The sequence below is a fragment of the Sorex fumeus genome, unplaced genomic scaffold, assembly GCF_029834395.1.
Source record: "Sorex fumeus unplaced genomic scaffold, SorFum_2.1 ptg000063l, whole genome shotgun sequence".
Taxonomy (NCBI): Eukaryota; Metazoa; Chordata; class Mammalia; order Eulipotyphla; family Soricidae; genus Sorex; species Sorex fumeus.
Genome location: NW_026606120.1, coordinates 58,783,365 through 58,798,152, shown reverse-complemented (window position 1 = coordinate 58,798,152; position 14,788 = coordinate 58,783,365). Strand labels below are relative to the sequence as shown.

At 38.2% G+C, this 14,788-nt stretch overlaps 1 protein-coding gene across 7 annotated transcripts in view; it reads right to left on the bottom strand.

Annotated features, from left to right (window-relative positions):
• Nucleotides 1–14,788, bottom strand: part of BCAS3 (BCAS3 microtubule associated cell migration factor) — a 660,253-nt gene that overhangs the window by 392,815 nt on the left and 252,650 nt on the right. For all 7 annotated transcript variants that reach the window (XM_056128182.1, XM_056128175.1, XM_056128179.1 and 4 more), the window contains exon 15: nucleotides 13,201–13,465. In XM_056128182.1, coding sequence (XP_055984157.1) covers nucleotides 13,201–13,465 — 265 coding nt within the window. The remainder of the gene's footprint in view (nucleotides 1–13,200; nucleotides 13,466–14,788) is intronic.

The following is a 14,788-nucleotide window of genomic DNA, read 5'->3' as shown; positions in this document are numbered from 1 at the left end:
GCACTGTGGTATCCATGTGATCACTGATAATCTGACCGTATTCAATCAGTTGAGCACTATGTTTTCACAACAACAACAACAACAAAAAAAAACTGAAAAGAAACTCAGGAAATAGAAACAAGGTAAGTATACCAAAATGCTTTAAGAATTATAACTGTGGAGTTCATGCACAATTCAATCAGCTAATCAGTGGCTGAGTAAATAGCAGTGCTCTTACCAAAAAAAAAATTATAACTATCTCCTAGAGATAATAGTACATTGATTAAATAAGAGAAATGCAACAATAAAAAATCAGAAAAATATCAAAAACATTTCACAAAAATTAAAATAAATTAAGACTATTAGAAGATAAAGTTTTAGAGTAAAACAAAAAGACATAGTAGATAGGAAAAAAGAGGATCAATATACTGAATAAACAGCAGTACTCTTACATAAAAAAAAAAGAGGATCAGTATAGAAGACCCACTCAACTAACAAGATTTCCACAAAATGGCAAAACCTAAAATAGTACAGGAGGAACTATAAAGAATTAAAAGAAGCCAGAGGAAAGAACGACACCTGAGAGTGAAGAAAAGTAGGCACGAGAGTGAACTTTTTAAAATAAAATTCTGAACTTTATAATAATGCATGTATTAATTTGCTTGAAGGTAAACAAACAAAAACTTCAAAGAAAACCAAAGAAATTAACTATAATTCCTAATGATGATGTAGTTGTATGTACACACACACACACACACACACACACACACACACACACACAAACACCCTCTAGTTCATTTAAATTTAAATTAGGTAGGTATCTGAAAAAGTTCAAAAATAGATATTAAAGTACAGCAATATATTTCAAAGTAATAATTTTCTAAGAAGACTATGAAAAACAAATAGAATACAAAATAAAAAGCGGAGTTCTAACAAGATTTTATAGAACCAGTATCTAGAATACACCAGGTTCTTCATAGTTGCCTAAGTGCAACCATAGTAAAGTTTAGAAAATATCGCCCTCTAGAGGCATACTTCATTAACAATTTGTTAAAATTGAAGTACATGATTTGCCAATAAAAAAGAGAGAAAATAAAACCTATTTCATGATTTGCCAATATAAGAGAGAAAATAAAACACAAGAAATTCTGAATTACTGTTTTTGGCTTTTTTTGGGGTCGCACCCAGAAATGCACAGGAGTTACTCCTGGTTCATACACTCAGGAATCACTCCTGGCGGTGCTGGGGGGACCATATGGGATGCTGGGAATCGAACCTGGGTCGGCTGTGTGCAAGGCAAACGCCCTACCCGCAGTGCTATTGCTCGAGCCCATGAATTACTTTTTATTACTGTTTTATCAATCATTTATTCTACGGAAGAACTAAGAGAAAGGGGGAAAAGTACATTAATCCAAATGAAATAGACAAAAATGATAAAAATATTCAAGTAGTGTAATCAGACTTTTTATAGCACTACATCTTGAACTGAAATTCATAGGCAATGTAAGAGCTTTCAATCTATTCCACACAGGTAGTTTTATTTCCCTCAAAAACTTTTGTCACACGGTATTTAAAAATGATCGCTCTGGAAAAGGACTGATATTGAAAGTAGGTAAAGGGCTCTTTTATTTGCATGAAGCATTTGTATTGTTGCAAACCATTAAATCCAAAAGGGGAGGGAAAGAGAGAGACAGAGCATGAGAGAGAAAGAGAGAGAATGAGAGAGAAGAAAAGTGCCTGCCACAGAGGTAGGTAGGGATGGGGGAAGGCAGGAGGGAAAATGGGGACAATGGTGGTGGGAAAGGTACACTGGTGAAGGGATAGGTGATAGAACATTATATAACTGAAACCCAATCATGAGCAACATTGTAACTGTGTATCTCACTGTGGCTCAATAAAGAAAAAAGTCACCTGAGCCTTACACTCAATTCTACTATAAACTTAAAACTTCTAACATAAAAATGATAGTTTATTCAAATAGTTCTTAAGAAAGGAAGGCTTCATGAAGGTAATCTGCGGTTGATATTTTCAAGCCACCGTCCCTAAAAAGAACTCATGTAGTATTTATTTTTAAAAAACTACAGTGACATGAAATACCTAAAATAAGCATGATTTTGGTGTTCAGTGAGCATTAGAGTAACATAATGTTATAGCAACAGTTTTGAAAAGATGATAAAAGAACATAAAAAAATCAAGTTCACTAGGAAAATTTAGTAGATCCAAAAACAAAGAACACTGAGGACAAAATATCTACTGAACTAAAATAATAAAATACATGCTACCAGTAAAAAGACAGGTAATAAACTAAGATAGCCTAAAAAGATTTTCATCCATTCAAGATGTATACACTATACATAAACTCTGTGTCATCTGAGGCATAAAATTTAAAGCAGAGCTACAGTGCACATGATTGATTTTTCTTGGCAAAAATTAAAACATACAAATGGAAACTACAATCCACAAGTAAACAGTGAAGTGGAAAGAGAAGTCAAGAAACATCACGTTATTATTGATTGTCTTAAGTAGTGAAACTATATAAGGCTGAAATGTGTGGTTGGTTGCTTTGTATTTACAATTGTGATGTGGTCTGTATCAAGAAAACTACTGATCAACAAAAGTAAGTAATTACAATAAACCATCAAATGAAGACTATAAACAGAATCTCTGAGTGGTTAAAAAAAATGCATCATACAGATGCTAAAAAGAAAAGTGATGCTACCAGTTATTTAAAAACACTTTACTAAAATGCAGAGGATTGGGGCTGGAGAGAGGTGCAGGGGTAAGGTGCTTGCCTTGCATGCTACCGACCCCAGTTCTATTCCAAGCACAGGCTATAGTCCCTGAGCACTTCCAGGACTCATTTCTGAGTATAGAGTCAAGAATAATTCCTGAGAACAGCTGGGCGTGGTCCCAAAGTCCCTCCCAGAAATATGAAGGATTCAAGAAATCAGAGGCCCCCCTGAAGGTTTCCAAGTCTCATTAACTACTTCCATGTGGAATAAACCAAATCTGGAATTCAGATGTCAAAAGTAATGACTCAAAAAAAAATAGTTATGACTCAACAGCGACAAGGGAGCTAATGACAGAGGAAACACTTCCAGGAACTCTGGGGCACAGTAGGAGAAAATCCCAAATCCCTCCATTACCTTAATGGAAGACGCAGGAAAAAAACAAATTTTCTACAAGTCATAACATATAGTAAATGCCATTTCCCTGAATCCCAATTGAGTAGCACTGCAAAACAATGGAATGCACAGACTCAAATATAGGTGAAGTAATCTATCAAACTACATCTTCGGCTATGCGGTACGAAGATGAGGAAAAGCATGTAAAAATCAAAACAATACTGCCTTTACTTTCAGTTTTGTGTTGGCACCACACCAATCCACAAATAGTATCACAGGTAAACTTACCAATTTTGAGTACACAAATGTAAAAAGTGTAATTAAAATTAGTTCATAATTATATTTAATTCCCTAATTAGTGAATGGCTAACTAGTTGGGCAATCCAATGCCAGGACCTCAGATATAGTGCTTCTGGGGACCACTCGGGGCTGGGGCTGCCATATGCAAAGCCCGTGCTATAATCCCCTCTACTACAATCTCTCTGGCCTAATGGCAACTAATCTTGGAGCATCCCAAATGTTGCTGGGGCTTTTTCATTTCCTTTTTTTTTTTTTTGGCGGGAGGGGGTAGGGAAATGGGGGTCACACGTGGAAATATTCAGGGGTTACTCCTGGCTCTGCACTCAGGAATTATTCCTGGTAGTGCTCAGGGGACCATATGAGATTCTAGTGATCAAATCAGGATCAGCCATGTGAAAGGCAAGCACCCTTGTACTATCTCTCCAGCCCTCTGAATGCTTTTATAATCCTTACATTTACTATCTGACTCCAAGTTCTTCAGCTGCCTTTGAAAGGAAAGGTAGTGTTCTGAAAGAAATCACAAGAGGCAGAAAATAGAAGTCAGGCACCAGGAGATAGTACAGCAGCAGTGAGGGCACATTCTAGCACTCTTCCACCAGGGTTCAAGTCTCAGCACCACTGGGTGCAGCCTTAGAGGCCCAAAGCACTACTGGGTATGAACCTGGAAGTCCCCGGCATTGTCAGGGTGGCACAAGATTGCCCAGCATTGCCGGGCATACTGAGCAGCATCGCATCCTGGGGCACTTGTGTTGGACCAGTAATGAGGCCCCAAGACCTCACTATCATCCCTCAAAATACAGTAAGCAGGAAGCCCTGGTAAAGAGTACACAAAAGGAGCAGACACATTAGATAGGTATGTTGAGAGGAGAATGTGTATCAAACAGAATGCAGGGAGTGAGAAAGAGGTGCTCATTGTGTACCTGGAGAAATGAAATACAATTCAGGAAGCAGAAAGAGTGGCTGAAGCAGGGACACAAAAGCAAGCTGACTCAGTTTGCTTGGGGAATAAAGAATCATGGAAGAAACATTTTCTCCAGCAATCAATCAATCAATCAATCAGACATACAAGGAAGAGCCAGAGTGATAATACAGGAGTTAAGATGCTTGCCTTGCATACGGCAGACTTGGGTTTGATCCTCAGCACCCCCTCTGGGGCCCCAAACCCACCAGAAGTGACACCTGAGCTCAGGGCCAAGAATAATCTCTGAGCACTGACAGGTGTGCCACAAATCCCACTCCACCGATAAAAATTAAAAAGAGGTAACTCTGATCTCCTGAGAGACTTCTGTCTCATGGCAATCTCCTTAAACTGCTTGAAGACTCAACCCCAGCATACTTTCTCACAACCTATTTTCCTTGAGAAAACAGAGGCTGTCTCCTTCTTTCCACCCTCACCCTCACCCCATAACCTCTCCTCCCTTTCCTTACCATCCCCCCTTACATCAACTTTCCTTAACAGATATATCGATAATGGCTTTCAATTTCTCTCTTCCCATACTTGGAGAATTTACTCCTATCAGGCCCCTACTATTCCAAAGCTGTCCTTATCAAAGTCTTATCACAAAGTTTTACATAACTTAATTTGATAGCTTTCACAGTCCTTAATTGACTGACTGATCAGCCAAATTCAATAGTAATTACTCCCATTTCTAAGAAAAATTCCTTAGGTTTCTTTGATTTCACTTGCATGATCTTCCTTCTAGTTGGAAGACCCCAAAGTTTCATATCTTCTGACCACTCTATCCCTTCTTTTCTACAAAGTGATAATATACAGCCTTGGGCTTCATAAATCCCTTTGAAACATTTATCCTTATTCTATCCACTGAACCCCACACTCAAAACCAACTACTTAACAACATAATAAGATTTCAAAGACAAATGTTAACTAAATATATCCCCAAACTCCTGATCCTGTCCATGTTCTCAAATCTGCCTAAACACTGTCATCCGTATAGCAATTGGTGGTAACTCCATCCTTACTAGTTTTCTTGATATAAAATACACCAAGAAACCTGGATGGTGTGATCACCAAAATATGTCAAGAAAACAATTACAACTCACAATCTCCACTGTAAAGAATTCAGTACAATAAGCCTGGTCTTTACTCACCTGGGTTTGCCACACTCCCTGCCAGGTCTCTTACCAACTGAGAGATGTTGCATTGTCAATACAGACCGCCCTTCCGATCTTGGCCAGAAAATAATCTTACCAAGTCATTCTTATTGTTAAAACTCGCCAGTCTCCATTTTCAGAGAAGCCCCTACTCTCTCTCTTGGGCATGGTATTCTCTCTTTTTCTCTCCTCCTCCTATTTCTCAAAAAACTCCAAATAAAATCTGTTGTACTTTTTAAAAAAGGAAAACAAACAAAAACCCTCTGGAACCAAAAAGTCAAAGATGGACATGAGTCTGCCCATACTTCTCCTTCAATTTTGATATGCCAAAAACAGTAATGATAATGGGTCTCATTCCCCTGACCCTGAAAGAGCTTCCAATACGGCAGTGTTGGGAAAGATGAGTAAGGAGAGGCTGTTAAAATCTCACGGCTGGGATGAATGGAGACATTCCTGGAGCCCGCTCAAATCGATGAACAATGAAATGACAGTGATAGTGATACTACATACCTGGACACTAGGTTTGGATCACATAGGCCTCCCTGCCTTTACCTGAACACTACACCAAGCACATTTACAGCACATGGGTATTTTATGCCCAGTGTTCTTCCTACCTAGAGCACAAACTTCAGATGTCTGCATGATTTTCTCCCACACTATCACCAGACTTCTGGTCTAAAGTCATATATGAATGAATAAGTCCTGCAGATGTATCGTAAATGTAATCTGCAACAGTGTCCTGACATTCTTTATTTTTACTTTATGACATATGAAATTACCTAATCTGCTTACCTCTAAACTCACCCATTCATCCTTCTAGTTATCCTCTTTATCACTCATTGGGCTTCTCTGAAACATCAGTTCCATGTTATGAAGGATATTTTCTTTTACTGACTGCTATATTCCCAAGAAGTGCAAAGTGTAATTACATAAAAGAATCTATTTTATTATAAAACTGAGTATACAAAACAAAACCCTAGGGCTTGAAGGAATGGAAGGGTCACACCTCGAAGTGCTATTTCAGGAGTGACTCCTGGTGGTGCTTGGGGGACCAAATGCAGTGTTGGGGACTGAAGCATAATTGGTCACATCCAAGAAAAGGGTTTTACCTCCAGTACTATCCCTCTGGTCCCAAGACCCTATTTTCATGGAGGCCAGCCCAGTGAGAAGGTGCAGAAATGTCAGCATATATTTCAAGTAAACAAAAAGTGCCAGCATCAAGGCTGATATAAATGATACAATCCCAAGAGATGTTTAAGAGGGTTTTAAAAGTCAGTAATGGTTTTAGCTAGATCACAAGAAAGAATTTTCATAGACATTTAAGGGACAATTTATTTATTTCAAGTCAATTCTATAAATAAAAGAAATAAAAACACATGCCATGTCTGTACAGAGAAGGAAGAAATCTGTGCAGAAATCTAGGTGTGACACAACAAAAAGCTGAGGCAGGACCTCTAACATTCTGAGAATAAGATAAAACACTACCAGATTTTACTAGATTTTTAAGTGGAAGATACTCATGATAAACACAGAAAATGCTACTGTGGGGGAAAAAAAGGTGGAGTCTGGAGGCTACTGAAAGACAAAGTGAACGATCAGGGGTTCGTAATCATTTTTATATTATACTTAAACAGTATAGATAAGTCCCTTTCAGAATACACCTAAGACCTGGAATAAAACACAAAGAATTACATAGGAAGTCTACTGAAGTATATTTATCATTCTATTTTTAAAATTATGTTTAATTACATTATTTGAAATGAAAATTATTATCTGTACTTTATATATCATGATATGCAGTATAGTATAACCTTAATGCAATACTATAAAGAATATTTTAAAATGCATTTCAGTAATTCAAAATGTCATGCAGAATATATACAAGAATATCTTCATTTTAAAGAAACTGGCAACAAATTACAGTATAAAGTTAATATTTGTCTGTAGTCATCAAGAAAGGAAATGCATAAATATGGGCAATGGGTAGTAATCATAAGAATGAAAAGAAACTTTTTCATGGTTCATAACTTAGGAATATCATACAAACCAAGGTTCCAGTCAATAAAATCAGGAATGAAAGACATATCTGGAGAGAATATATTTCAAATAAATAAACATCCTCTATAAAGTTTCGCTGGCCTTTTTTTCCAAAAATGAACAAAGATAAATTAATCCTAACTTAAACTGGATTGACTCCAGAGAGTGAAAAGGAAATATCTCTATATCAACTGTTAGTTAACAGTTTCCTCTACTTTGCTAAAAAGAGTACAGACAAACAACGGTAATACCGCCAAAGTATGATTCATTTTCAAGATGAATCCCTCCCTGTTCAAAGGTTTACATTGTTTTTGACCAGCATAGGACTGTTTATCCACACAAACTGTAAATACATCATTTATAGAACTATCTAACAACAATGCCCATTTTGTTTTGACATGTAAGATAAAAAAGAACATGAAGAAAAATGACCATCACAGTGATGCCTACGCTTAAAAATGAGAAGAACTACACAGAGTAATTGGTTGAAATTCAAACATATAGAAACCAAGTACAGGTTATGAGAAAGAGAAAAAAAAAAGGCTGCATTCCTGTTTCAAACAGGAAGGTTAAGAATAGGTATATTGTTAAACAATCTATAATCTTTCTCGACATATCTACTGTCAGGTTTGAAACTGAAAGAAGTAACAATTTTCACTAAGAAATCAAACAAACTTCACAAACACCAAATTCACCACTCATCAGTTTAGCACACCAATTCATAAAAAGGTTCAGTCATTTAATATATGTTTTCCTTTTGAAAAGGAGATACGTGAGGGCAAAGATGACTAATAAATGAAACTCAAAATATTGCTCTTTGAACACAGATAAAAATAGAAAAATTAAAAATATTTCCTAATTTTTCTTTTTTAAGAGGGAGAATGTTTGGATCACTCCTGGCTCTGTGCTCAGGAGTCACTCCTGGAAGTGCTCAGGGGAAGACCATATGTGGTGCCCAAGAATGAACCGGGGTCAATGCAACTGGGGTTGTCTGCTTGCAAAGCAAACATATTAACCCCTGTACAAATTCTTCAGCCTTTTTCTAATTTTTCTACTAATACATTCATGGTATATAGTGGTCTAGTTGCCCCAACTGCACAATCAATCTTTCCAAACAGCACTGGACAAATATTTTTTACATTTCAGAAAATATTAAACCCAAAGAGTCCACCAAGAACATATCGCCTACTTACATATTAAAAACAAAATAATCACACCTAAACTGTAATTTGTGATCTAAATGTTCTTAAAAATGGCTGAAAATATCAATATATCATAATTTATGAACATTTCTTTTATAATTTCTAAAATGACTGTTTCAGCTAGGATTAAACCTACAATATTTTCAACCTTATTATTACGGGTTTCTAAGTAAGTTAAATATGCATGAATGGGGCCGAAGCGATAGCACAATGGGTAGGGCGTTTGCCTTGCATGCGGCCGACCCGGGTTCGATTCCCTGCATCCCATATGGTCTCCTGAGCACCGCCAGGAATAATTCCTGAGTGAAGAGTCAGGAGTAACCCCTGTGCATTGCCGGGTATGACCCAAAAAGCAAAAAAAAAAAAAAAAAAAAAAAAGCATGAGTAACAACTGCTATTATAAAAAAATAATAGCACGAGGGCCAGAAAACTAGCTCAATAGGCTGGAAATCATGCTTTGCATATAAGAGACACAGGTTTAACCCCTGGTACAACATGGTCTCCAGAGCATCACTAATAGACAAAAAAATTATAATAACAATAATAGTAGGACTAAAGTATGAAGTCTTATCTAAGGGAGAAAGGTTCCTAAATTGGCTGAGTTACAGAATATATTCACTTAGGATTTCATATTCCATTACCTTCATGCTTTTCTTTCTCAGATTTTAAAGTGTCCTAAAGAATATACATTGTGTGTATATGTATATATATATATGTATATAATTGAAGAGGTACTCAAATAATTGTAGACAACAACAATAGCAAAAGGTGAATACAACCCCAATGTCTACCAATGGAGAAATGAACACCATAAAAAAAAATATGATACACACATACAATGCAGTATGATTCTAGTAAAAAAAAAACCTTGATACACACAAGTGATTATACCTCAAAAATATATTAAGTGAAAGAATATAGGAACAAGAAGTATGATCACAGTTCTATGAAATATTCACAAGAGGTAAATCCAGAGAGATGGACAGCAGATTGGCAGCCAAGGGCCTGGAGGAAAACAATGAATAATAACTCCTTAAAGCAGAGTTTGCCAAAGTGGGCCACCTCGGAGGAGGAAAGTCCTGCAATGATCTGGGATCCCAGTCATATACAGTCCAGGGAGCAATGGATTGGGATGAAGTGTGAGTGAAAATTTCTGACTTTCTCTGTGTTTGTTTAAAGAAGGCAAATTTTGGAACTGGAGTGATAGCACAGAGAGTAGGGTGTTTGCCTTGCACGCGGCCGACCCGGGTTCAATTCCCAGGATCTCATATGGTCCCCTAAGTGCAGAGCCAGGAGTAACCCCTGTGCATCGCTGGGTGTGACCCAAAAAGAAAAAAAAAAACCTCAATGTGGGAAAAGAAAGAGGCAGGCTAGGAGGTGGGGGGTGGGGTGGTAGTAGTAGGGAACCTGGAGACACTGGTGCTCTGAAATGTACACTGGTGGAGAGATGGGTGTTGGAACACTGTATCAAACCTAATCATGAAAAGCTTTGTAAGGGTCTATCTCACAGTGATTCAATTAAAAAAAAATTTTTTTTAAAAAAGGCAAATTTCCAATATAGTGCTGAGTTTTGTTTTGTTTTGTTTTGTTTTCTGAAAAGGAAGTGGTAGGTCAAGTAAATTGGGGAGCTTCTGGCTTAACATATAAGTCTTTTTATTCTGGGATTTTGGAACTAGATATAGGGGCATAGTTGTGAAAATTCAAAGTGCCACTCAGTCGCTCCTTTTCAAAGACTTCATCTTACCTAATGTGTATTTCACACTAATTTAAAGAGTAGGAATTGTTTTCTGTAGCAATAAAAGAACCTTTATGAAAAATTTCCTATTTTGAAAACCTTAAGTGGTTTTCTTTCTAGAGGAACCTGCAAGGCTCTAAAAAGTGTTGTCTAGAAGTCATGAAATTTACATACAAGTGATACTACATGGAAAGTATCATGTTAAGCGAAATGACTCAGAAAGAAAGGGATAGACATAGAAAGATTGCATTCATCTGGGGAACATAAAGTAGCAAAATGGGAGACTAACACCCAATAATGGCCAAGATTAGTACCAGGAATTTTACTCCATGGCTTGGAGGCCAACCACACATGCTAGGGGAAAAGGGAGCTCAGATAGAGAAGGGAGCACCAAGTAAAGGGTGTTGGGAGGATCCTCCCAGGATGGGAGAAGCATGCTCAAAGTAGACTATAGACCAAACATCATTGTCACCCATTGCCTCTTTTGCAAGCCACAACAACCAATAAAGAGAGAGAGAACAAAAGGGAATGCCCGGCCACAGAGGCAGGGTGGGATGGGGGGGATGGAGGGTGGGAGGGATACTGGGATCTGTGGTAGTGGGAAATGGGCACTGGTGGAGGGATGGGTATTTGATCATTGTATAATTGAAACCCAAGCACAAAAATTTTTAAGTCTACAACTACACCTCATGATGTCTCACTAATAAAAATAAGATAAATAAATAAATAAATAAAAATTAAAAATATAAATAAAAAAGTGTTGTCTAGTGTCAAAAACCCTTTTCTGTCATCCTGCTGGGAACAAAACAGTAAATCCAGTAAACCAGTTGTGGTGTTCTCTACCACGGTGTTCTCTTATATATTGTGACACAGCCTTTCCACTCAAAAGTGGTACAGGGCTGGGGAGTTAGCTCCCCAAAAGGTAGGAGCACATGCCTGGCATACGGAGGCTCCACTTGTGACCTCCAGAAATACTTGACACCATATAAATGACTATATGGTTCTGATGGAACCCCCCCAAAATGCAAGGGTGAGAAAAAAAACAAAAAGGGTTAACCATTTTCACCAGGAAACGAACAGAAATTTCTATTACTTCATTGAAATTTCTATTGCTTCATTAAACATAATAATCCCACAAAGGATATAGGCTATGAATATGCCTTCACAGTAGTAGACAGAATGAATGAATGAATGAATGAATGACTAGTTATACAATGAATCAGGCAGAAGTTAACTAAACTTATAAAGAACATTAATATCACAAACAATACTGATGAATTGAATGTAAGAGATTATATAATATTTACAGCACAGTTGGTAGGGCGTTTGCCTTGCACGCAGCCCACCCAGCCGACCCGAGTTCGATTCCTCTGCCCCTCTTGGAGAGCCCAGCAAGCTACCAAGAGTATCTCGCCCGCATGGAAAAGCCTGGCAAGCTATCCATGATGTATTCGATAGGCCAAACACAGTAATATGTCTCAGAATGGAGACGTTACTGGGCCCACTTGAGCAAATCGATGAACAGTGCTACAGTGCTACATGAAAGTGAACAAGTGCTTAAGGATACTTCCTTAGAAGTGAAGCAGTTTTTTTTAAAGGATGTTGGAGACATTACTGGGTCTCACAATGGAGACAGTGCTACAGTGGAGAAAGGCTACAAAAGGAACATACTGGTAATGTTTCATTTATTTATTGGGTGATGATTATTTGCTGTAAAATAAATTATGAAGCAATTCACCTCTTCTTTGCTTTCCCTGAAACATGCTGGTAAAAATTTAGAAGTGTCTTTTAAAATAAAACACAAATGCAGCTTTATAATATACAAGACTTGTAATAATTCCTCTCCAACAATCAATACTTTCTTTTAAAAAACTATAGATACTAGTTAAAGATTCATTTTTGTTTTTTTTTTTTTTGCCTTTGTGTGGAGGGGGGCCCAAAAGCTGGAAGTCACCAGAGCTTTAGCCATCGGTACTTAAGAGACCATGCGATACCCAGGGACTGAATGTCCTCTGCATGCCAGGCCAGTGCTCCAATCCTTTAAGGTATCTCTGAAGTCCTAAAGACCAGTTTTCTGGAAGTTATCTACAACTTTACTAGAAGCTGTCTAAATTTACAAAAAGAGAACCTTCAAATTCAAAAATATGAGGATCCCTTTATATGTATTAAAAGGAGGAGTTAAAATAGCAAGATAGGGTCAGAGAAATAATACTGGAAGAGGTAAGTAATGTGGCTGGTGCAAATCAAATCCCCATCATCTCATATATCTGCCAGCATAACAGGGGCAAGCCCTGAGACCCACCAGGTGTACCACAATCCCCCCACTTCCCAATTTAATCAGTAAAATCAGCATTACTTAATTTCAAGTTATTAAACGATTTAAGACACTAAGCAGACCTCACAGGGCTAGACAGGCAGGGCACTTGCCTTGCTCACAGTAGATTTGGGTTTGATACCCAGCACCCCATCTGGTCACACAAGCACAGCAGAAGTGATCTGTGAGCACAAAGCCAGGAGAAAGCCATGAGCACTGCCAAGTGTGACCCCAGAACAAAACAAAACACAAACTAAAAAAGAAGAAAACCCGCTAATCAGCCTAAAATATTTCCATATGAACATATTTGAAAACCATGATCATCCTGACTGAACGATTAAGGACGCAAGGAAGGAAGACTGGAGGGAATTAGTGAAGAAAGAAAATTTTGTTTACCATGTAGAGGCGAGCCAGAAGGGCTGCTTGATAGACCAGGCACAGGGCTACAGCGGCCCCCTTGTTTCGACGTCAGCTCTTGTTCTATCTCTTCTAGACCAGCACTTTTCTGGAAACGGCTCATCCGATTCACAACTCGGGGTGACATATGTGTTCGGACACAAGGCTGGCCACCATAAGGGTTGATGGGGAAAACATGGGATGTGCCTCGGAGTGTGCTGACCACAACCCAGCGACAGTCATGGCTGAAGCAGATGTCTTGTACCTGGAAATAAGATGAGAAAAAAAATAAAAATGGTTAAGATTATTTAGATTTATCTGAGAGCATTACACACAACTTCAAATACATAAGAAAATAGGACTGGTTGCTACCAGAAGCCTTTGAAGGTTTCTGCGACCTCAAGTGATGAGCTGGTGGTACATTGTTAATATCAAAATCTATCAAACAGCAAGCCAAAAACATTATCAAAATACAAATCAAGTTTCTGACGATATACTTTAAAAATCAGGAAAAGGTATTCCAACTGAGATATATTTACAGATAACTCGGATATACCTCTGTGTAGATCTAAGATGGAATCGGTGTGCAAGAATCTGGACAAGAATCAACAAAACAGGGCTGGAGCAATCAATAGTACAGAGAGTAGGGCATTTGCCTTGCATATGGCAGACCCAGGATAGATTCCCTGGCATTGCTTGTGGTCCCCCAAATATTGCCAGAAATAATTCCTGAGTGCAGAGCCAGAGTAACCCTGAGCATTGCTGGGTGCAATCCAAACAGCAAATAATAATAATAATAATGAACAAAAGTCCGAGCAAGACTTTTGTACTTTTTTTCCCCTTTGTAGTTTGGGTCCTTCCAGCAGTTCTTAGGAGCTCTTCCAGGAGATGTTCGGTTCAGCTCTGTGTTCAGGTGTATGCAGTACCTGGGATCAAACTTAACGCCTAGCACTTTCCAAGCATCCATTCCAAATCTTTGACCCATCTTCCTGGTGCAAGGCAAGAGGTATTCAGATTCTATAACAATAGGGTAAATTTTCCTTTGTTTTTCTAGGTATAGCAATATTTTTAAATTAAATTTTACAGATACAGAAACTATAGTTTAAAAAATTGTTTATAATGAGGTTTCAGGCATAAAGCGTTCCCATCTCCGATACTACACCATCCTGCAACCCCATCTCTCCATCAGTGACCCCAGGTTCCCTCCTAACTCCCTCCACTAATTCCTGCTTTTTCAGGGGGTGAGGGAACATACAGCTGTGCTCAGAGCTTAGTCCTGGTGGGCTCAGGGGTCTTACGGGGTGCCAGGGATCAAATCTGTGTTGACCATGTGGAAGGCAAGGGTGCTATCCACTGTACTACAGCTCCTACTCCACTACCTGACTTCTTGAAAGTTCCATGTTTTAATTTAATTACTATAGTTTGAGCTCCAGGCTATAGTAGCATAGGTTCTAGATGTTCAGCTGTAAACAGGTAGCATGCATCTAGACCACAGATGAGCCCAAGCCTCTTGTCCCCTACTGCTATGTGATTTTCAAACCTCTTCCTTTTTTTTAAAATAATTTTTATTAGTGAAACACCATGAGGT